Raw genomic sequence first — 24,912 nt, forward strand, 5'->3', positions numbered from 1 at the left:
ATGTACTTGGCCACTAAATCGTTTCTCATCGTAAAAAACACTCTAGTGGGATAATTGCATGGAAGCCTTCCCATGCATCTAGTTGAATTTTGACTCTTTGGCATACGTAATTCCTATCTAGACCGTCTATTTAGGTCCGGTCCACTCTTCTTCTGCTACTGTACAAAAATCACAGTAACCAGATAGTCTTAATTATCCGATTATGATCCATCTTCTACATACAATCTTGACAATTCGTCTTTGTTAAAATCTAATCATGTTAGGACATGTTTATCAATACCAATGAAATGGACGGTCTGGATTCTGAAGAATTAAAAACCTTCCATGATTTTTTTAGATGTGGAATACTTTTGATAATATAAAGGGGCTTCCATGGCCAAAGAATACCAGCTAACATGTTCAAAACCCTCACACGAGAGGTTTTGATGTAATGCGGATCCACGCATCACTGCTACTGTCCCGGCCATTGGTCCCCTTAGATGGCATACGTATGATCAATCCAGACCATTTATTAGGTAGGGACACTCTTCTCACGCCATATATAGGGTAGGGCACTGGTAAAATGAGCCACACGTGTCCTGAATTTGGATTTTTTAATTGCCTACCTTCTCTCGTAGAAGAGTGGCTTCCTGATTAACGTCCCAATGTTATTTTTTGGTCCTGGGCATTTTCACAGTGTACGCTACCTGATGAATGGTCTGGATCGCTGACATGTGTGCCATCCAACGGTGGGAAGGAGGCTTCACGCCTTAATGTGGGCCGTTCCGTCCAACCATTATATAACATGCAGGCTTTGTAACCGGGATCTTATAACGCCAACATCATACACGTGGAAGAATAGCAAATCTAGACAACCCAAATCGGTTTCCCGCGTTTGATGAGGCATGGCCCGAAAACTACACCACCACATCTGCAAGACCATCTTAACCGTGCGATTGATGTCCATCGAGTAGATGGGGTCCAAAGAAAATAAAGGCTCAAGGGTCTTAAGTTCCCTAGGCAAATATAGGATTCAATTGGATGGCTATGATTGTTAGATTGGAGTGATTTTGGACCATGCCCCATCCTCTGTTTGCAATTTGGATGTCCCTAATCCGAGTCCATGTCTGCCACGAGTGTTGTGATGTGTGCTTGAACATGCATGATCCACTGTATTCCACCTAGTCCGCCTAAGTATCACACATTTCCTCGTCAGTGTTTGGCTCGAAATTTGGTGTTGGTACTTGTGTATTATGCTGGCCGTTTCAGTCTAATATAGCTCTATTGGGACCAAATACATTTTACTCTAAGCTTCGAAATATATATAGAGAGATCTAAGTCATTATCTATGGCTAAGAACTAAGCAATTCAACTTTCTATTCAACCACTTGTAAAAAAAAAATTAGAACAATTCGTAAAGACGATGATTCATCTTTTTAATGAGTTCTTTTTATCCTTTAGTTAAGGGAACTTTTTTCTTATTGGGATAGCAAAGATAAACCGATTCAAACATCGTGAAAGTAAAGGAACTAAATAATAAAAGGAAAAAATAAAATAAAATTTGCAAGGATAATTGTATATGATCCAATGTTTGCAAGGTAGATGAGAAGATCTTACAACTACGGTCTTCTTCTGTGGTCCAACTCGAGTGTATATAAAGGAAACTATACTACTGAAAGAAAAAGAAAAAAATTTTCATTGGTCTAACGACTTAGGCGTAGACGAAGAAAATTAGATTTACTGCTAAGATAAGTCAATTTAGCATATTAGCATAGACGGACTTGATTACACTCTAGGTTAAGGCGAGTACAAAGTAACAATATAGATGGATAAATTATACTACTCTCAAGTTGGGATAAACTAAGATAAGATAAGCAACATTACATTGTAGAATTGTATTGTGTTGGCAACGGCTTGCAACTCTTCGATCTTCTGATGGTGTGAAAATATTTATTTGGCTTTATAAATAGTTATGATTTGTTATGCAATGCCATGTGTGCATTTATCGTGGGTGGGTTATTAGTGTTGCGTGCACATCCTACTCCCACTATGTATATGAGATTTTTTCTTGTGATGTAATGCACTGGTAATCATTCTCTTTTACTGCTTAAACGTGCATAGTACTACGTGAAACTTGGCCAACTTAATGTTGTTGTTACTGCATAGCTCCTTGAGAGATTTTGGCCTGTGGTGTATCACCCAATGTGTTACCAACCGTTACCCTATTTCGGTTGATTATCGTTATGGGTCATGAAGCCACTATGGTAGTAGCCAACTTTGTCATATGAGTGAGATCCAGGACACGTCCTATAACAGCAGCCAACTAGACTTATTCTTTTTATGTTACTCGTAACTTTTCAAATTTTGATTAAATTCAAATTTAGCTGTTATGATAGAATAATCTTCCATCTGTTAGCAATGAAATAGATCTTCCATTAGTCTCTTATTAAAATCTCATTGACACATAGCATCATCTAAGTTGCTACATTTGATGTAACTAGATTGGCATAAGCAAAATGTAAGGATTGATCACTGCAAAGTAATCAGATGGCGTGTCCACGGTACAGATCATGATCAATGGTCATCTGGCAGCTAGTCATGATGTAACCATTTGATCAACCTAGGGTTTTATTTGGCCTATAAGATTATTTTTTTCTACCTCAAAACTAGGTAGAAATCCGCCCTTCACCCACCTAAGTACGCGCCAGCATATTGGGAAGCCACACCCTAGAGGCCTCTGGATCCATCTGATCAAAGGCTACCATTTAGTCAGCGTTTATTTTACGAGATCATTACTTTATCAATGTAAGCATATTTGTAGGCTAAGCAATAACCAGGACAATACATGCATATAAAGAGAGATGTGGAGCACTAGAAATTGCGATGCTGAACCGGATATTCAGACTGTCCGAACAACTGATCCGGACTGTTGATTAGGAGCACCACACAATTCATGATCTAGAATGGGAAATTTGTGCCAAGAGAACCATTCTAACCAACCAATCAATTGCCTATAAAATGGACGGTGAAGATCATTTTAAAAATAAGATGAATATTACATTTATTGGGTGGAGCCCATCATGGAAACTAATGGTTCTAAAGCAGCATTTTTATCTAGTCATCCTAACCATCCCATCCATGGCTTGCAAAACAGATGGCTAAAAAAAAAAAAAACATCTTACAGATGGATTTAATCATCCAATCAGTGTGGCTTTTTTCATCATAGCTCAAGAAATGAGTGCTCAACCTAATGGATGGTCCAGATAAATCAATTGTATTGTCCAAGTCTCCCAATACAAGTAGGAGCACTATACCTTGTAGTCCTCTGATTGCACTAGATCATTTCTCATAGAATAAAAAAAGAAATAACAATGGCATTGGGCAATGCAACCATGTAAGAGAAGAGGAGGACACAACAGTCTATAATTCTTACTTTTATCTTTAAGAGCTGACTCTGCAAATCCCATATTAGTATTCTATGCAATATCTTATATTTTATTTTACCCAAGGAATGACCAGGTACACTTTCAGTTTAAAAAAGAAAATAATGGCTGTGATTGTTTTCCAAACCTGTCTAACATATGGCTGCATTAATTCCAAGAATGTCCCCCAACCAAATTCAAATTACAGATTAGTTAATAACCACATGGCACAAAACTTCAAAAGAGATGGGAAACAGAACTGCCTTGCTCCAAGAAAAACAAACATCCCAACCCAATTTCCTACCAGCATTGACGGCGAGCCCGGAACGGGGCGCTTCCCAATGCGATCTGATGGTTGAGATCTCAAGCTGATGGATTTTTGCGAGACAGGGTTCTGAAAATTTGATCTTTCTTCTAATCGGATGAATGATGATTTCTTCTTTTGCAGAGAATCAAGTACTGCAGCTGACTATGAAAGGTTTGACAAAATCGATGAATTGGGAGGTTCTGATCCCCAGCTTCAGATCGATCTCTCCACCTCCCAACCAGAAGAAATTGGGGTCCAGTCTGACGATTGCTTCATCCAAGATCACCTAAAATCAACCCAACATCTATCTTGTTAATTATAATACATGGAATATCAGAATTGATAATCATGTGTGTGTATGTGTGTATTGAAATATCAAATTGATTGGAGCACATGGGCAACTGCATATCTTGATCTAATAGTATCCGTCGATCATTTGGGCTGATATGAGCAGATATTCAATGATAAAAGACCCAACAGCAGTAAATGGCTTATTTGGATGTTTGGGAGTCCATGGTTGGTGGGTACACATATCCCCTAATTACATATTATGAGAATGTGAGCGTTTGGTTGGACTGAGAAAACACATGTGGAACAGTCTGCCTGCTCCCTGTTTTCTGCAGAGATGGGAAAACATCAGCTCAGAGGGCCAAATCCCATTCATGGATTGGGCAACTGCCAACTGACTTGGGTGTAGCTGTCCAAATGGGATCCCTTTAGACATGGTTCTGAATTGCACATGAGGGTACAAAGGCTTAGGATCAATTTGGAATGTCACCAAAAGGAGGATAGGACAGCCTATCCAGTGCTCAATTTCGGCATGGGATGAAATGACACCGACATGTTTTCACCCCATCTGAAAAGTGGGCCCAAATTGTGGATAGGAAGACTGGACGCATTCCTCAGCCACATGGCGAAGGTAAAAGGTCCTGCTACCCCATAATGAGCACAGACAGATCTGCATTTCCCACAGTCCACACTTGGGGCTACATCAAAGAGGTTGATACGATTCATATCCCAAGGGCAACTGAAAGTCATGGGAAGTGGTCAAACAATCAACTGTTAGATCTAAAGGCCCAGATACTGGATCCATAATAGGCCCATGTCAACAAAGGTTCATGTTAAAAGTGACCCATTTCTGTGAAAAAGGACCATAATACCCTCGTCTCTTAAACAGATGAAGATACCTTGCCCTCCAGAATGATGAGTCCCATTTCAGGTGATGAGTTGGTATTTTCTCTACCTACTCAGGCACAAGTAACAAGACATCTAACAGCATTTGCAAGTGGTAGTTTGGTCATTTACAATTGCAAGTCACTGTTGGTCATTATTGGCAAGTGGAGTCAGTCATTTGTTAAAATAAACAGCTTGAAATGATCGAAATAAACAGATTTCCAAGTGCCAGACTGAAATTTCTTAAGTCCAACTCCAATGACTTCTACTGCTCATGCTATTCCTCAAGACGAGCTAGTATGCACTCAGACCTTACAGTGCATGCATGCATAGGCAACTAGACATATACCTCGGGGTTGCCGTCCCACATCCACAGAGGACATTGATAACAGGAATTAGCACATTAGCCACATCCTATGTGCTCATACATGCATGCAAGTAGGCATATAGTTATTACATGCACCTGCATGCAAATATGGACATGGACATACATGAAGGCACATATCATACATGCGACGTTGGAGCCTAACACAGCTAGACAAGAATTAATTAGAGGGCATTAAACATGATGGCAGCACACCAGACAGTATCCAATGCAGACAGTCCCAAGGGTTTGAAGTGTTCAGGCAGCATCAAGCATGAGGGGCCGCTCAAGTGATGTTGTCTGGAATGCATGTGCATTGAAGGAAAAATGGTCCCCGTGGAATGCTAAAATTCTCAATAGAAATAACTCGAAATAACAGAAGATTCGTAACCTAACCTCTGATAACTATGTTACCAAAGTATAATCAAGGCCTATTCAATCCACCACTATCCATGAGAGGTGTGAAATAGTATAAGTTATCAAGATGTCAAAAAGATAAAATTAAAAATTAAAATAAATAAATAAAGGGTTTTGTTAATGTCCCCACCTTCATGGGGACATTAACAACGCCCCAAACCTTTTAAATGGCACACGAGGTGACCTATTATCCATCTGAACTGTTCCTTCATTAATACGACTAGAAGCAAGCAATTATGCAACAATCATGCCAATTGGGTGATCCTAAGCTTCCAATCAATAGCATGAAAATGGACAGTTGAGATTGATCAGAGAAACAAAATAAGTTCAATCATCATCTTTAAACCACTAGTAGATGGATCCTACTCTGTATATCTTATTATTCTAAAGTAACACTTTGATTTGATGATTCTAACAATGTTCTTTATGGCTCGTAAATAATGGATGGCTGTAACAAATTCGCCACATTCAAAGGGTTAGGATCATCCCATCGGCGTGATTCTTGGGCCATGGCTTGCTCCTAGTTGTGTGAATGAATGAATGGTTCAAATCGATGATAGGTCACCCCTTGTGTCATTATAAGGTTTGGGGACATTGCTATCCCCATGAAGGTGGGGAGGTTAGCAAAACCCAAAAATAAAATGCTAGGGGTAATACTTCAAGAAACAATGATAAGTGGTGTTTGGAAAAATAAGACATCTTCATCACTGGTAATTCCATTCGATATTTCGTAGTTGCTTAGGGTCTTTTTAGATTGGTCGAATCCTCCTTTCTCTCATGGAAAGAAATCATTATCCTCGTATTTGACATTTTTTGCCCTTTGTGAAAACAAAAGTAGCTGCGGAAATCGATTTCCAATTTCCAAAGTTTTTCTTTAAAAAATGGGTGATTTCCATTTCCTAAAAAAAAAAACCCTAAGAAATGGAGGTTTCCACATTTTTTTAAGAAAGCTCTCACTTTTTCTCCATTGACCTATCCAAATTTCTATGGAAATCATAAATGCTAAAACAAACAGGTCATTTAGGATTCTTTTCCAAAAATTTCTTTCGATGTGATGTTTTCCTTCCCAAATTTACATTTTGGATTCCACCGATCCAAATAGACCCAAGGAGAAAATGTACCCATAATTATCTAAAGAGAAATGATTCTTCCTTAAAACATTCTAGACATTTAACTCCAATTTTTGTTTCTAAGGTAGAAGTATTGAGGGTTGTTTGTTCAAATACAAAAAATTAAAATTGTCTCGTGAGTTTTCCAAAATTGTTGGCTCTTCACCACCAATGAAAAATCAAAGGCAGCCCCGGCGCTTTCCCAAACAACCCATTATATCCTGATCAATTTGTCAAAGAAATTTAGTATCTTGGCAAGAAAATTCAAGGTACTTCCAATTACAATTCTGTTATTTATGAAATCTTTTGTAAATTTTAGTGTAATCGAGGGGAATTTAAATAGTAAATGTTTTTCAAGAAAAAGAAATTTCAAATAACGTCCGAGTTTAACAATTATAAATCCAATTAATCGGGTTTTCTCAGCTGAAATGCGTTTTTTTTTTTTTTTTTTCCTTTGTGAAATCTAAACTCCAAACTTGCATGGTACCAAAGCTCCAGTGAGTCTCAAGCCTACGTAAAGGAGGATGTCAGGGGCAGCTAATTGCCAAACTTTTGCAAGCAATCTTGGAAAACAACCCCAAATAGGCAGGAAGGCTATGACAATGATGATGATAATGACCAGGAACTTTCAATATGGGAATTTGATTTTGGTATTGATTGCTTACCGTGCAAAGGATAGAGCATGCTTCCCTGTGTTATGGTTACTTTACTTGAGATTCAGTCCCATACTTTACTACTCGCAACATGGTAAGTGACTGAATACCTTACATTAGTTCAAGAAGTTCATGAACATTATCTTGTGAATTATATATTACATATTATATGCTTTCTATGAAATATATATTATATATTTCCATGAAACATAATGTGGAATCTATATAGATCACACATTTTAAATAAGTTTATTTGATTTACAAATTTCACTAAATATGGCTTTTCGGGTGTTCAGGCTATATCAGGTACTTAAGACAGTGGAACAACCATATGAGCTATTATACTTCTGTCGTAAAGGATTGTCGCATTTTGCTTATAGACTTGTATAATTTTGGCTTTGCTTGAACAGCCTACATCTTTTTTCATCCTTCAGTAGTTAGGTTCATAAATGAACAGAGACTTTCAAGCATTTTCTCTCAACTAGGAGTGAAAAGCTTGAGCACTCCCATAGCATGCCAATTTGTGTATATTGGGGTTGTGAACTTGGTTGCTACTTCAATTATCCCGTATTTGCAGCAACTCACAAATAAAGCACCCAGAACTATGATTTAAGTTAAAGTCAGTTTGCAAGGCATTTAAACTAACTGTGCAATGATGGAACCGAGCAGAAATAAAGCTCCAAGAATTCGAGGGTTTAAATAATTGTTCCATAAAGAGAGATTATTTACCGGGATATCTATCTTCATACCAATACATGTCACTGCATTGTGTTCGAATCCAGTCAACTTCAGCGACTCCTCTTCAGGTGCAAGCCTCACTGTACCCCAGCATAACCAAAGAGCAAATATCATGTCATGGATAACAGTAGATAAATATAAAGATACTAATTAGCAGATGTTGCAAAAGTTTGACTGGTTCCCCAGAACAGGTCAATACATGTTGTGATACATCTTGTCTTTTGTTTTGAGAATGATCTTAGCTTTGACAAACTGCTTAGTCTGAAAACTTGAAAACATGAAATTAACAACATAATTACTTTTGCAGCAGATGATAAAGTGTTAATGTATTTATATTTTTAACCATTATTCACTACAAGTACTCATGGGCACAGCACACCCACACAAATGGGCAAACATACAAAAAACCACAAGAGACCCACACACCCCATGGTGCAGACAAACCATGAGTGCAGGGAGGTTGTTTGTATATTTACATGTATGGTCTGCTCGACTAGTGAGACTTTATTGAAAAATATGAACTTGATATCATTAATTTTTCATGTTGTCAAATTCCAAGCCTAAGAAACCTTGAAAGATCTTTCACCCGGATAGGAGGATTTTGCAATGTTACGTAATAATCACACAGGAAATAGCTACTTTGACTTCATTGATGACAGAGATCTATCGTTTGATACTTGGCTCTCATGGACCTTCTTTTTTTGTGGTAAAAGGTGGATTGGTGCTCCCAGGGTGTATATTGGATGAATAAAAGATGCATGCCTAGCAGGCAGCACCCTGGTCCCCCCAAAGAAGGCTATACAAATGAGTTGTACAGTTCCAAAGACAGCTAACCCCTCACGATCACAAGAGAAACAAGGAGGGGCCATACTCATCTAACTCCCACATTAGCCATAATCATACAACCCACCCACGATATTTCTGGGAGATCAGCTCAAGAAGCGAATGCCCCTCGCTGGCACTTCCAATCTTCACGAGGACACTGCTACTGAGTTGTTCTCTCAGAATGTATATGAAATTCCATGGAGAATCCAAGAGAGATGCTCCTTCACTTCCAACTTTTGTACCATAAGTTCCAAGATATTTGGGGGAGGTCTTTGAGGAAGCTTTCCGCAACTACTCGTGAATCACTTTCCACCTACATTATTTAGGAGGCTTCTACAAATTTTAACTCCATCAAGCATAGCCCTTATCTTTGTTACTATATTGGAGGCACTCCCATAGTGCTGGTGGAACATAAATATCATCCTGCTATCATGATCTCTGCATACTCCCCCACGGCCTGCAGGGCCTGGGTTGCCTCTCAAAGAACTATCTTATGGACAAATTCATAGCCATCTATCCTTCTGTTTACCTTTAGTCAAGATTACTTGTTGCTGAGAGCTCCCCATGTGAGTAGAAAATCAGCAGATCATAATTGGCAATTGCCATGAAACTAGCAGGGTATGCAAATAATGAGAGGGGGGGGGGGGGGGGGGTGGTATTTGAGGAAGCTTTCCGCAACTACTCGTGAATCACTTTCCACCTACATTATTTAGGAGGCTTCTACAAATTTTAACTCCATCAAGCATAGCCCTTATCTTTGTTACTATATTGGAGGCACTCCCATAGTGCTGGTGGAACATAAATATCATCCTGCTATCACGATCTCTGCATACTCCCCCACGGCCTGCAGGGCCTGGGTTGCCTCTCAAAGAACTATCTTATGGACAAATTCATAGCCATCTATCCTTCTGTTTACCTTTAGTCAAGATTACTTGTTGCTGAGAGCTCCCCATGTGAGTAGAAAATCAGCAGATCATAATTGGCAATTGCCATGAAACTAGCAGGGTATGCAAATAATGAGGGAATAAGATTTGGGTGGACCAAACATGTCAAAACATTGTATGGCCCATTCCATAAATATAGTAAGGGGAGCAAATCTTAAACACTGGCCCAACCAGATTTGCTTACAAGTTTTTTGGCTATGGACTATTAATGCATGCATGAATCTGCATTGAGCATCCTTACATAATTGTTGTTCATGAATCATCATCATTTTTCATGAATCCTGGAAGGTAAGGAGTTATTGTATGAAACATTTGGTTTATAAAGATCAGTTCTTGGTTGTGTAAAATGCCTGTGCAGTAGAACTTTTGGCTTGTGAAGTTAGGGTAGTTGGTGCACCTGACTGGTCATTGCTAACCCTATGAAGAGAGAGCAAAAGCATCAATTCAAGAGTTGTGGAAACAATCAAACTAAATGTAAGAATTAATCGATCATGTTAAATAAAACTTAAAAAAATGTTGCACAATATTACAAACAAGCCATGAATCATCCTAGTCCAGCCTCCATTAGGAGGGAGGGAGAATCAACATTTTACACATTAATGGATTCTCATGCAAATGAAAGACATTTAAAGTTGATATGCATTGAGCATAGAGACTCCTTTACGGAGGGAGTGAGTCTGAAATGTAAAATCAGGATGCATACGCTGATTATTACACACAGGGCCCTCGTTGGCAGATGTCACATATTACAGTATTTTGTTTTCCACATTTACAGCTTCTATGTCCTGACAAACACCCTTGCCAAAGCTAGCCCTCCTCTAAACATGAACCTCTCGCTTTGCATATTCACACAATCCTTTGCCAAACAATGGAAGTGCCTAACCCACCCATCAAGCATTAAACCGAAGTCTGCATTCGGAAGCCTCATTGAGTCATACTGCCGCACCTCAGGGCCATTGTGCCACTGCCTCATACTCTCGCAAAGCCACCTCACATCTCAAAGAACCCAAAGGCATCATTAATGGCACCATCCTCATGCATTTTTAGCCTCCTAGGTCCCTATATTAACATACTTAACCTCTGGGTTGGGACCCAATGCACAATCCCGCCTAGCACGCAGCACAACAATTTTCCAAGCTGTTGAAGCAATTAAGATGGAACCGAAACCAATTAAAAAGACATTTGCATATGTATCAATTGCAAGGTCTAAATCCACATTGACTTGCTGTGAATTTTCAATTAAAAAAAGAAGAAGAGAAAAATATAGATGTTGATAGACTTGTAGAGTCTCACCACCAAAACCTAAGGAAACCCCTACAGTTCCTAGAAGAGTCTCACTTCTAGACTATGCTCAAGAAACAACCCAATGCTGACCGTGGACAGCCATCCTTGATAGGATCTTGACGAGTCCTTTGGTCAAGATCCAATTGGTCCAAAAATTGGGATTTTCTCCCACAGGTCAATCAGACCATTAGATGGGCCATCCAATTGGATTTGTGGGACGAACAGTCCAATTGGACCTTTTTCTTATTGCTAAGTCCAATTGGACCATTAAAGTGGCCTCATTTGAAACAAACAAGCAGTGCGGTTGGCTCTGTTGTTATGAGCAGATGGTCCTGCATCACAAGCTGCAGCCTGGTAAAGGCCAAAAGGTGTTGCGTCTGGCCCAGGGAACTTGAGTATCCCACACGAAGCACCCTGGTTACATATTGGAAGCTGTTGCAATTTGCGCCAGCTTAGTAATAGCCACCAGTTACTGTCAAAGATGTTGTGAATCATATTGGTCTTACATTCACATGATTTATCAGTTTGCCACTGTGAAAAGTGTCATGATCCATAGGCCATTGCAAACTATGATCACTTCATTCTACACCCAAACACAATGCATGCTTGTAAGACAAATGATCACAACACGAATTTTGCCATTACAACAAGGAACAAATGCTGAATTTTATGTTACCATAGCGAGTCATAAATGTGTTAAGATTTTTGACTCTCAGGATATGCGTACAGGAAGGATTGGTTACAAATCATAAATGCATTAAGATTTTATTTACTGGCATGATCATATTAAGACATCCACACCAATATTGGCTATATAACCCAGTTGGTGTGCCTCTCTATAAACCCTAAATAATTAGAGCATTTAGAGTTGAAAACCCAAGTAGATCTAAAGATGAAGTCTTAGGTAAGGGCATTCCCTTTCCATTGTCCAACTATCATAGTCACTTTAGCCTTTTTAAAGGATCTGAGTATCATAGGGTGGCTTCACACTATTGATGACCTTGTTAAGATTTTTTATTTTTTATTTTTCCTTTCCTTTTCTGATAGCTCAACTGGGCAACCTCGATATTGAAACACAGTCTAGCAGCCTGATCCATAATTGTGTTGGTTTTTGTCCTGAAGAAATTGGTACTAGTAACTTGTCCCATAATATGTTGGATGATGAGTCCGGATAAATGACCAATTGCCTTCACCATACATTCAAAGATACTGCTTCATTTAGGGTGTTTGAATCATTTTCAAAGAGGTTTCAGTTAATTGTATAGCATAAATCCCAATGCATTTACCATTGGGTTTTCCACAAAATTGCCAGCAGCTATCATTTCACTTACTCCTAGATGCATCTCATTTGTTTCTCATATGCTTAACAATTCCTGAGCATCTGTTAGCCTTTTCCTAAACACATGATGTTTGCTCTCATAATTTCCCATACCATCTCCAGGAACTGATTCCTTTGGGGGAGCCATGATACAAAGCATGTAGAGTTGTGTACAAATTGTTCTCTGAAAAATAAAGGGAAACAATCTTCTCACTGAGACAATTTTTTTTTTTTTCTAATAAATATGGCACTGAGTCGTCGTCGTCGTCGTCGTCGTCGTCATCATCATCCAAGCCTTATCCCAATTAATTTGGGTCAGATAATAAATATGGCACCGAGTAAAGAATAATAATCCAAACATGTCAGATTACCAAGGAATGAGTAGCAGTGCAACTTGGGTGGTTTGGGTTGAGGTCAGGTTTCAACCTGACCTCAACCCAACCTCACGATGACCCGACTGCGACCCAAAATTCCTCAATACTCAACCCCAAACAGACCCAACCCTATCCAACCCAACCCAAATACATGTGCTTTACCAAATTGACCTAAGCCAACCTGAATTTGCTCAGCCCAAATCCAACATGGTTTTTTCCAACCCTAACCCAACCCAAGGACTTTGAGAACCTGACCCAACCCAACCTGAACTCAGGTTGGGCCACTTGGGTTCAGGTTGACCGAGACCCAAGTTGCAGCTATGGGAATGACATTGCTTCAACTAAGCTAAAACTTAATAGAAACCATAGACATGATGTTCAACAAGCTCTGTCATCTCCAATTCATATTCAACTGCAAAAGAAATCAACTTTGAAAGCATGATGAAATCTGTGATCTGCCTTTCTAATTAGCAGAAACAAACTTACGGTTGAACTTCTTCTTCGGTATCTTCCCGTTATTAATCGAGTACAGGAAGTTTTTCACATTTTCAGCATTTAGTCGAGCTGTATACTGCAACAAAGCAAATGAGAATTATATGACAACCTGGTAGGCTCGGTTAAACTGCAAATATTATGTGAAATGGAAAACAACTAACGTACCTGAATGACAACAACATAATACTTTGAATTGTTAGGATTGCTACAATCAGAAACACTGGCATGGGCTTGTGTATTGACCTGCGAAGTAAAAACAGAAGCTCCCCATCACATTAAGAGAATCCGAGAGTCGCTGATGGCTACAAATAAGTGCAAACAAAGAATTTTAAGTTCTGAAAGAGAATAGTCTTGGTAACAGAATACGAATAACAAAAGTTAGTTGCAAAATTCAAAAAGGGTCTATAGGGTCTTTTCATTCATCTATGAAGTGCGCAAAACCAAATTGTTATTATTATTATTATTATTTTTCCTTAGCATTCACAATAAGGGTCCGGGCTTCAAGGTGCAATTATGTTACTTTCAAGTAGGACTCGAAAGATACGTAACTGTAATTTGAGTCCTGCTACCTCCATTTGGATCCTGAGAAATACAAAGAATTTTGTTGTTTCCTGTTGATTGCAATGAATGTCTGTAACTCAATTCCTTGTGCATCCAAATGCAGCCTAACGTACTTCTACTAAAAAGTGATAAATGAAGTACACGACTTCAGGAACACTGAGAAATCAATTGAAAAATTACTAAGGACATGCATAAATGAAAGCAAACTAAGGCTGTTAGAATTTCAGATAGTTTTGTCCCATCATCAGCACATAGTTAGCTCATGAGTTTTATGCAGCCAGATGTTGATTTCCTTAACAGATGCAGTTCCCAGATTAAAAGACTAGCAAAACTGAGTTGCAAGAGAACTCCAATTAGTGAGAATTCTCAAAAGCTTTCTACAGCTAGCATCCCTTCATGCATTGATAAAAAGATATGAATGTAGGCATGTTGACATCTAAAATTTACCAAGTACAATCTACACTCACTTGAGATAGGTAGTGCGGATCGGCCCGCCCATGCAACCACGATTCAAGGCAATACTTGTGTCACGTGTGGTAAAAGGGATGGCTGCATTTTCCACCAGGATTCTCCCCATTTTAAACCTCATTTGCTTCCCACACCACACCAAGCTTTTTTGGAACGAACTCCTGTGGGAAAATTGAAGGATTCCAAGACCTCTACACTTGAATTCTAGTACTCAACCAAAATGGGCCCCTGCGCATCCAATGATGCCATTGCCCTGCACCAACTCAGCTCCAGCAGCTTTGCGTTGAACAATGACATCATCACGTCACAATGGGAAAGTAGGAAACCAAAACAAGACTTTGTGCACTATGCATCACCTTCTGCGCCACAAACTGTGGAGCCAAGGGCAAAGATCCGCACCTACAGGAACTGAGAAAATCGGGCCCACAACCCTATAAATACCCCTAGGGACCTCCTTGAGAGAGAGAGAGAGAGAGAGAGAGAGAGAGAGAGAGAGAGGACAACATGATAAGGATCTAGTAGGGACTGAACCTTGGAACCTTCAGGTGTAGGTGCTCATAAGGTGGGCCTCACTTGCTTGAACCTTCCGCCCCCTTCATTGGGATGGTCTGGTGTCGTGCTAGGGACCTCAATGATGGGATAGGATTTGCACCACGGGCCTGAGCCGCACAATGTTGGCCTTGATCTCAAGTGCCACACACTATTGGATCAAGCTCTGCACCCAGGCACATACCCACCAACAACATCTATATGTAGGTGCAGAGTTCTCCTTTAGCCTGCATAATGGCTTTGGGCACTGAAAGCCTACGACAGGCCTCTCATACATCCACGCCCCCATATCAAATGCATATCCTTCCCTTACAATTGACGCTAGGCGCAAAGGGTCTCATCACCCTATGGTGAGAGCTAGAGAGTTGTATCCTATTCGTCCTCGATATGTAAGCCCCCACGGTATTGTTGAGACAACCGTTCTTATATGTCAATGCCATTATGAGCCTCTTGGTTCTAAGTATTCTAAAGATGAAGAACCAAGAACCTAAACGCGTCCAAGGCCCGGCCATGCCTTTAGATCTTCACTCTGGTTTTACCTTCTAATCAAGGGTTTTCCCCAGAGATGTAATTAAGGGCCTGTGCTAGAACATGACTTGAAATATAAATGACCCCAAACATTAATAAATGCCATTCAACCTGACTTTCTTTGGGTGCACAATATGTAAACATCCACATTTATGGACAGGCAGGGTTCAAAATACTCAATCATCACTTAAGGACAACAATAACTCCTTAATGCAATCAAGAAACTCAAGGGCCTTTTATCACAAATTCTCCATTTCTCATCTCTTGTTGGCTAATTGGATTGTTGACACCACTACCTCTCATGGTCAACCCATGATGCCAACCATGGCCATATGAGACGGCTAATGCCCAACGGCTAACGAAAAGGTCAAAACACTACTCCTAATCCATCCAATACTACCTCCAATTTAGCCAACACTACTCTCCATCAAATAAACATAAACAAATTCAATAAACACAATTTTTTCCTCTAACATGGCACCACCATAAAAGCATGCAAAATAAGTACATCAAAACATCTTCATTAACCCAAAACCATAGGTTCATTCTATAAATGAAAAAAAAAAAAAAATTTAAATCAGGAAAAGGATGCACTAGAATAAAGGGGCAGACATTCCAAGACAGAAAGTAGACCCACAGACCCCTGCTTGTCTCCTGTTCCAACATGATTAAAAGCAATGTTTAACCTAGAGGCTAAGAGATGGATTTCATTTTTAAAAAAAAAAAAAACACTGTCACCAAATCAGCCTACAACATTTGGCAACAAAGGGACGGAGTCTACTTTCAGTGCCATAACCTCCCCGCTAGTTGCATAACCCTCACCAGCATGCTCAGAATAAGAAAGAACAATTGGACACTTTACACCTCTAATCAATCTTCCAATGCTATTTGGACATAGGTTTATCAAAAGAATATCCATTGAAATTTAACTTCCACCCATCTTGAGGTGAGCATTTCCATACAGAAATTTTGTTTTCCTTGGTAAGTTCACCATTCACCAACATCGGCCAATCTTTAATGAAATTTGAAGTATTAATCCCCCCAAAATCCTTGTGTGCAAGAGCCCAACTAGTGATGTCAAACTTAAATTATCCATCACTTCCCAAAAAAGAACTCCGTTGCCTTGAAAAAATCACCTATTTCTTTCTTTCCAAGCTACCCAACATATTGCCATGGAAAGCACCTTCCAAAGGACCTGACCCCTTGCATTGAAAGGGTCATTTCCCCATCCCAATATTGATTCACCAATAGTGCAATGGAAAACCCATCCTAAACCAAACGGGTTCAAGAAGCCACTCCAAATCTTCATTACCTCGTAATGAATGAGGAGGATATCTCCATTTTCTTGTACATGACGCAAATACTATGATGTGATTCTAGTGCTTAAGGCGATTGATGGTTAAGATCTTGCATGCCACTACTACCCAAAAGAACGCTTCAATTCTAGGAGCAAGCACTATGCTATGGATAAATTTATTTCGGGATTTGCATACTATGCACAAGTTTGTTCAACAGTTAATTGGATGCAAATTACAATATGTTACAATGAAATATTAATACTGTAATTTACAACATCTTTATAATGTGCATCAGCAACTTTTTCCATTAGTTTGGCTCTATAATTTAAAAGGATCAAGAGATGGGTGAGAATGTTTCCAATATAATTAAAAATGGAAGGAAGGAGTGGAGAAGTGCCTTCAGAGTACCATGTCTTCGTTGCATGCCAATGAAACTCAGGGAATACATTACAAGAAAGTTATTTGACTAGCTATGCTCCACAACAGCACAATGTTGGGGAATTAAGGGGCATTTTTTTTTCTAATAACAAAGTGGGGGAAACATGAGCAAAGTATGGTATGGCCTCCTCAAAGGGATGACACTTTCATGCTTCCATGTCATTTCTTCACATATATGGACGAGATTAAAAGATTCAAATCCGTTCATTTGGTATTTCCAATATTAAGTGGAAAAATGGTCCAAAATCACTTTTGGACAATCCTAACCCTTCAATTGGCAGCAATGGTTCCCGCTCAATAAGAAAAATTTCAGTATTAGACAATTTAGATTACCTTATCAAATCAATTTCTGGACAATGGCCAATCCAATAGAAGAAAGAATTAAGAACGTAGATAACCAAGCATCCTAAGCATAGCTCCATTAGGAGATAAGATCATGGTGGCTGATTGAGATGGTTTGGTTATTTGCCACAAAAACTGGAGACAACCCCAACCATATGGGACTTTTATAGGGTTGAAGAGCCTGAAAAGAGAGTGGCCAAGAGCTAAAAGGACTTTGATCAAGGTGGCTGAGAAGGGATTCGGATGCTTGTACACTTATTGAGGACTAGACCTTAGATAGGAATGATTGATGAAATAGGATATTTTAAGTCGGTCCCAATTAAAATGCCAATCCCAAATTCCCAATAGTTGGGAGAAGGCTGGATGACAACAGCGACGGCAAAGATTTAGAATCAGTTTCAACCATGTTCTAAAAATGTTATAGAGACTATATATGGCCAAATATCATCATTAGCTCTGAAGTGTGATCTCACTTAAGAATACGACTTATTCGAGAGAATAACAAAAATTTTATTGAAACAAAAAGATTAATCCAAGAGAACAGAGTTCACAATACAAGAAACCAAGCAGGGCACACCCTGTTTGGTCTACTTGTACTGGACGAAATCAGCCTCCCGATCCAATCACTTGAGAATATTAAGGGATACCCATAATGGTAATAAGAGTATAGAGGGATTTCTATCTTTATGGCCCCACTGTGATATTTATATATGGCCGACAAATGATGCAACCTGACGGATCACCGATCTAGATGTTGATCCATCCAGCCACACAAGCTGGTTGACCAAAGATCGGGCCCATCCAAGGTCCGTGATTAAGGAGGATCTAGATCATCCAACCATCTAAATTGAGGATTTGAACAACTTTAAGAGCCTAAATTGATCTAATAGAAGATCAATGATCCTAGTGTGTGCTATGTACCAAATTGGTAGTCGTCTACTTAGTTGTTAGAGTTAAGAGTATTTTCATTTATTATTTTCATCACATATTTGGTAGCCACTTTTAGGGTATCAAACGATGTTTGAATGACATAAAATTGGTCTCATTTGAAAGCCTATTGAGCTATCTTTCAATCAAGCCCAAGATCTTGTAATTTTTATACTGCTTGCAAGGTACTCTGTATCAGTAATGGTGGTCATAACAATCATTACCATTACTGATACGGGTATCAGCCGTAACAGCCAATAAAGGGGCATAACGACTGTTACGATCCCTATCATGGTTAGAAATTTTTTTATGCTCAAAAAATTCTGAAAAAAAATCTAGAAAATCCAAAATATTGTAAACATTCCAAATATGTATTCATTTTTTTTTTTTTGAACATGTTTATGGTAGCGTAACGGTCCACTCTTTGGTGAGAGTGTTGTATCGAGTTGTCTGGTGAATTTACGAACATGGTTATATGTCTCTAATGTTTACACATCATGATCAAGCTTTAGAACTAGAAAATGGAAAAAAAAATAAAAAAAACAAAAAAAACAAAAAAACAAAAAACAAAAAACAAAAAAAAAGTGATAAATACCACTTTTTTCAATTTTTTGAAAAAAAAAATGGCCCTTGAAGCTTCTATTTGCTCAAACCGCTTCAATCTACAATTTTAATCCCAAAAACTATAATAAGAGTGGTTGAAATCTGCTATAGAATGATCTAGGAGAGTTTTAGATGTGAGGAAAGCGAAAAAAAAAATGAGGAATTTTTTTTAAAAAAATAGGAAAAAAGTGGTTGTTCTTCAACCGTTACGGGGGTAACGGTCGTTGTGCCTTGTAACGGTTGTTACGCCCCCCCTAACAGCAGATATGGTCCCAAAAAATCAACTGCATAATGGTGACAGTTGTTACCTTTATGGCCATATCGTAACGAGTACAGAATACCTTGACTATTTGAGTGAGCTACAACCAATTTACATAGAGCGTATATGGTTATGATGGAATGCAAGGATATTTTGGTCATTCTTGATATTTTAGTAAAAACAAATAGTTAGGATTGGAAGTAATAGATGGTTAGGGTTATATTAAGATTTTCTCTTGCTTTAAGAAAGATTATATATACAAGTAAAGACATTTATCTGAGTTACGATGAAAAAAAAATCTTAGGCTATATCATGTGGTGCTTTCCCTTTGCCATGTGTTGCATACGATAGAAGAAAACAGGATGTTTATTGCGATTTCTAGCATAGCTGCTAGTAGTTAAATATTAATCCATAACCCTTACCTTTTTTCTTTTTCTTTTTGTTCTGTATATGAAGTAATTTAATGATTTGATGTTCAAGAAAAGGATACATTTCCAAATTGATACTCTTTATTCGATTTGGTTGCATTAGCTTGGTATCAAAGCAAGTTCCATTCCTTGGGATTGGTTCTCTTTTTTTATTCTTATTCCCCAATTCTTCCCCATCACTGAACAATAAAATTTTGCTAGCTCTCTAACACTATTTTACAAAATTTTCCAATTTCCTTCACCCAAAACCCTAATTATCAAAATCCCCAAATTTCCTGATTCTCAAACCTTAATTTTCTCAATTTTCCTAGCCTGACATTGCAATTGTGTCAAAATCCCAAAATTTCCTAACACTATAAATCCATTTTTTTCTCAATGTAAACACCCAAGTTATCAACTTCTCTAAATTCCCTAACCTAAATTCCCATCTTCTCCAAAATTTCCCCAAATTAGAAACCCAATTTTAACCATAAATCCAAATAAGCCCTTAAACAACACCCAAACCCAATTTTAGGAAGTCAAGTGACATGATGAAGACGCTCCAATAGATGATAGAACAGTTAGTTGTTGTGAATGGGTCAGGTGCCTACTAAAACCCTGCTAAGTGAAGTATTTAAAATGAAAGTAGTGGTAGATGAAAACATTATTTAGATTATATCAACAAAATAGTCATGAAAACTTTTTATTGGGGAGCAATTACGAGATTGTTGCAATTGGGATATTTGCCCAAGTACGAAGAGCATCCCTTTCGGTCATATCTTTTAACCTATTACCTTCAAAGAAAAGTATTATGGAGATGTGTGATGTAGGGTCACTCCATTGATCATTGTCACCTGATAAGGATACAACATTGATTGGTCATTCATGAGGAGAAAAGAAATACATAAAATTTTGTGAAGGAAGAAAAAATTCATGGTGAACCCAATATTTGAAGAGCCCTGATCATCTTTCAAATCTTCAGAAGAGGAAAAGAAATAACTAACAAAAGAAGAGAAGGAAGCGAACCAAGTGGTGGAAACTAAGGAAGCGATGCTTGAAACTCCAAAGGAAAATGTTCCTAGTGACAATGTCCTGATCCAAGGTGATGCTCATGAGGAATCAGCCATTGGATTGATCGATGGATCCATGAATCGCCTTATTGATGGATCAACAGTAGGATCAAATGATCAACTGTAACAAAAGAGGTGATGCTCCTGAGGAATTAGACATTGGATTGATCGATGGATCCACGAATAGCCTTATTGGTGGATCAACAAGAGGATTAGACGAAGCATCAACTGTAACAGAAGAGCTCACAGATAAATTTATAAGAGTCGATGGATTTGAATTAAAGGATGAAACGACATGAAACTCAAGCATCAAGGTCACCCAAACAATGAGTTGCTCAACAATCATATCAGTTAGTTCTACGGGGAACATCAAAGCTATGATGGGCACTTTGGTCCTGTCTCAACGACGATCAAAAGACATGGGTCAAAGGCGAGTAGTGACAAAGGAGATACCACAATGCCTTCATCTATGACAAAGAATGAATCTACAATCCACATTCCAGCCATCTAAGACTACAAATCCATTTTCACAAAAGAAGTGGAAGTTGACGCCCAAGATGAAGAGGACTGCAAAGAAGTAATATGACGCCACCATATGAACGAGATCCCAATATGGTTCAGAGGCCTTCAACATCAACTACCACTAAAGTTGAGGAAGACACATTATAACCTGGGTAGTTGCGACAAAGTGCAATCAACTCAAGGATGAGTTTTTTCCGAAGCCGAGGGTAATGATGCATCCAAGCCACAAAAGCTGGCCGATCAAAGATCGGGCCCATCCAAGGGTCGTAATCAAGGAGGATCTAAATCATTCGACCATCTAAATTGATCATTTGAATAACTTTGAGGGTCTAGATTGATCTAATGGAAGATCAATGGTCCTAGTATGTGTTATGGACCACATTGGTGGTCATCTACTTAGTTGTTAGAGTTAAAAGTTTGGTTGAACCAGTTTTTCATTATTATTTTTGTCACATATTTTGTGGGCCACTTTTCAGGAATTAAACAATGTCTAAATGACATAAAATTGGTCTCGTTTGAAAGTCTATTGAGTTCATCTTTTAAACGAGCCCAAGATCTTGCAATTCTGATACTATTTGAGTGAGTTACAACCAATTTACATAAACCCAATAGGGCTGTGACAGGATTCAAGTCTATTTTGGTCATTCTTAATATTTTAGTGAAAATAGATAGGATTAGAAGTAACAAATATTTTGGTTATTGTTGGACCATAGGATATGGTGATTTCCCTTTGTCATGTGTTGCCTACAGTAGAAGAAGAGTGAGGATTTATTGCAATGGCGAGAATAACAGCCAATAAGTTGTTGGATATTAATCCGCAATCCTTATTTTTATCTCTCTTTTGTGTCCATGAAAATTTTAATGGTTCGATATTCAAGAAAAAGGTACATATCCAAATTGATATTCTCTTTATTTGATTTGGTTGCACCAGATGTGGTACAAGAGCACCACATGTCCCCATAGAGCGCATGCAATTACTGGGTATGATATTATATGTGTGGTATTAGCACTCAATATTGTGATATCTGATTACCAAATTTCACTCCTATCACCACATGCATCTTGCTATGAACTTAAGACTTTCATTGAGCTGACATCAAACAGAGGCAATGCTACACATAATAGGCAGCTCAGATCCCTTAGAATGGTCAGGGGCATCTATAAAACTACTGAAAGGTTATAGCGAGATAACTATTAATAGCTCTGATTTTTTTTTTTTTTTTTTAAATGCGACATTCAAAAGAACATCACTGGTATCCATCCCTTAACAACCAAGCTCATTTCAAATTCAGCAACAAAAAAGCCCCAAAACCCCACAAAAAATCAAATTCAATAACCAAATAGGGTTTCAACACAACCATCTACACCTTGCGCACGGCCTGTTCAACAAAATGCCAAACAGAGAAAAAGAAGAAGATGACGGATTCTAGCATACCAGGACGATGCTCTTGCAGAGATGATCCACCGTAGGGGCGCTGAGGATTTCTCTCCTGTCTTCGACGGATCTATCGTAGTAATCGAACGGCACCCGCTTGAATGAGAAATATCGGACGCCACCGGCCTTGAGGATCGTGGAAAGGCGGGATTCGGTGTCGGAGGTAGAATCTTGGTGTTGGTGGTCGGTCTGAGAGGGGACGGAGAGGTGTTGGCGGGAAAGAGCGAGTTCCAATTCCGTTATCCGTTGGAGGATGCGCGTTTGTATGTTTTCAAGCTGCGCCCACGAATCCATGGGTTCGACCCTTCTTCCCTCCTCCTGAGGCCAAAACAAACAGAATGTACTGACTGCAATCTTTCGATGGATAGACTCCTAGTTCACCGTCATTTCACAAATGGTGGTGACTCTTCAACCTTACACATGGATCGTGGTACAGAAATCCAGACCGGTGAAATTGCTGAATATTTCTGGATGAGTAAGAAATCAGAGCTGAAATATGGTAGTGAACATCTGATTTTATCCTTGGAATTTTGACCACTTCCAATTTCTTTTTAGCCATCCATTTGATAACCATCAATTGGATGGTAGGGATTTCTCAATCATTCCAATTTTAGAGATATAGTCAATCCGCAATTTCTCGCTCAATTTGAATGGTCTGGATAGCCATGCATGAGTGCCATGTGTACTACCCCACACCGGAGCCGATTAACCGTTACCGGGTAACAACTCTGTGGGTGTTACCCTAACTGTGTGGACCCCACCTTGTTGTATTTTTTGCATATCCATGCCGTCCATATGTTTTTACATATCATTTTAGAGAGTAGTTCCAAACCTTAAGAGATCCAAATCTCAAGTGGACCATACCATTAGAAAAAATGATGAATGACCATTAAAAACTCTTTATAGGCCAAAAAGGTTTTGGATCAAGATGATATTTGTATTTTTCCATCATCCATGTTTTCTTGATATTATCAACAGGTTGGATAGAAAATAAACATTATGAAAACTTTAAGATGGGCCCTTTTAGAATTTCTATTGGTGAGGAACTCAATCACTCTCGTTTCCTATAGTGTGGTCCAACTGATATTTGAGAAATTTGCGACTGTACGACCCATTTATGGCCCATTTAGGAATCTACGCCCACGTCATTTTCCTTTGCGAGAATACGCCCGAGCTGTACGGAAGGCTTGCCAAAGGTCGAAAATGCCCCTGCTTGTTCCTTGAAGCGGATCGGTGGCGCTCGAAGATCAGCGCTGACACTCCTCGAACTCCGAGTTGTACGAACGGTTCAAAAGATATCAGAGTTACATGGGCCCACAGTTACGTATTTATTATATCCACAACGTTCATCCATAGTTCGAGATCATTTCGGAGCATTATCAAAAAAAAAAAAATCCTATCCAAAGATCAACTGGACCACTCCACAAAGAGCAACGGGGAAATTGATTTTAACCGTTAAAAATTTTGTAGGGCCCACCATAACATTTATTTTCCATCCAATATATTCATAATGTCACAAAGACCTGGATGAAGAGGAAAAACAAATTTTGTAATGATCCAAAACTTCTGGGACCCCTAAAAAGGTTTCAATGGTAGACGTTCAATCTTCCACTGCCTTTTACAGTGTGGTCCACTTGATAGCTAAATCTGTCTTATTTTTCTTCCCAAGCATTAGTACGAGTTCGCAAAATAGATAGACAGTTTAGATATAACACGTACCTCATAAAAGGACCCACAAAGGCGGTGGGGATTACAACAGGGAAAAAAAAGAGCCGGTATCTTTGGCTACGGATTATAACCGTAGCGATAACCGCCACCAATGCTTTTTCAATATGTCCTCTACGATACATCAAAGGTCTTTCGATATATACTTCGATATATCGAATATCTTTCGATTAATCGGAAAAGGTCCAAAACTGTTCAGCAACTTTGCATAAAAAATCTTGCAATTTTCGATTAATCGAAGTGTATTCGATATGTATCGAAGATATAGCTACAGATTATAGCTGTAGCCATAACTGTAGTCCGTAAAAGTCTATGCACTTTTTTTCTTTCTTTTTTTTTTTTTTTTTTTTACATGGAGAATTGTATTCTACCTACAAT

At 38.8% G+C, this 24,912-nt stretch overlaps 1 protein-coding gene across 2 annotated transcripts; it reads right to left on the bottom strand.

The window, feature by feature from the left end:
• Positions 1–3,387: 3,387 nt before the first annotated feature.
• Positions 3,388–23,281, bottom strand: LOC131248318 (uncharacterized). Of its 2 annotated transcripts, XM_058248562.1 has the most exons (5): positions 22,810–23,277; positions 13,568–13,645; positions 13,394–13,478; positions 8,154–8,242; positions 3,388–3,994 (listed from the first exon to the last, which is right to left on the bottom strand). In XM_058248562.1, exons 1-5 carry the CDS (start codon positions 23,101–23,103, stop codon positions 3,854–3,856), a joined length of 687 nt encoding a protein of 228 aa, XP_058104545.1. In that variant the 5' UTR covers positions 23,104–23,277; the 3' UTR covers positions 3,388–3,853. The 2 variants fall into 2 exon arrangements, with proteins under 2 accessions (XP_058104545.1, XP_058104546.1); XM_058248563.1 differs by lacking the exons at positions 3,388–3,994; positions 8,154–8,242 and adding an exon at positions 10,407–11,068 and having other exon boundaries at positions 22,810–23,281.
• Positions 23,282–24,912: the final 1,631 nt, after the last annotated feature.

This window comes from Magnolia sinica, chromosome 6 (genome assembly GCF_029962835.1).
Source record: "Magnolia sinica isolate HGM2019 chromosome 6, MsV1, whole genome shotgun sequence".
NCBI classification, from domain to species: Eukaryota; Viridiplantae; Streptophyta; class Magnoliopsida; order Magnoliales; family Magnoliaceae; genus Magnolia; species Magnolia sinica.

Bases quoted from the DNA above. Each gene is read 5' to 3' on its own strand.
- LOC131248318 (XM_058248562.1), bottom strand. From the start codon at position 23,103: ATGGATTCGTGGGCGCAGCTTGAAAACATACAAACGCGCATCCTCCAA. The intron at 13,646-22,809 runs GTATGCTAGAAT...TTTACTTCGCAG, and splicing joins TCTGCAAGAGCATCGTCCTG to GTCAATACACAAGCCCATGC. The intron at 8,243-13,393 runs GTAAGTTTGTTT...GCTGGGGTACAG, and splicing joins ACCGAAGAAGAAGTTCAACC to TGAGGCTTGCACCTGAAGAG.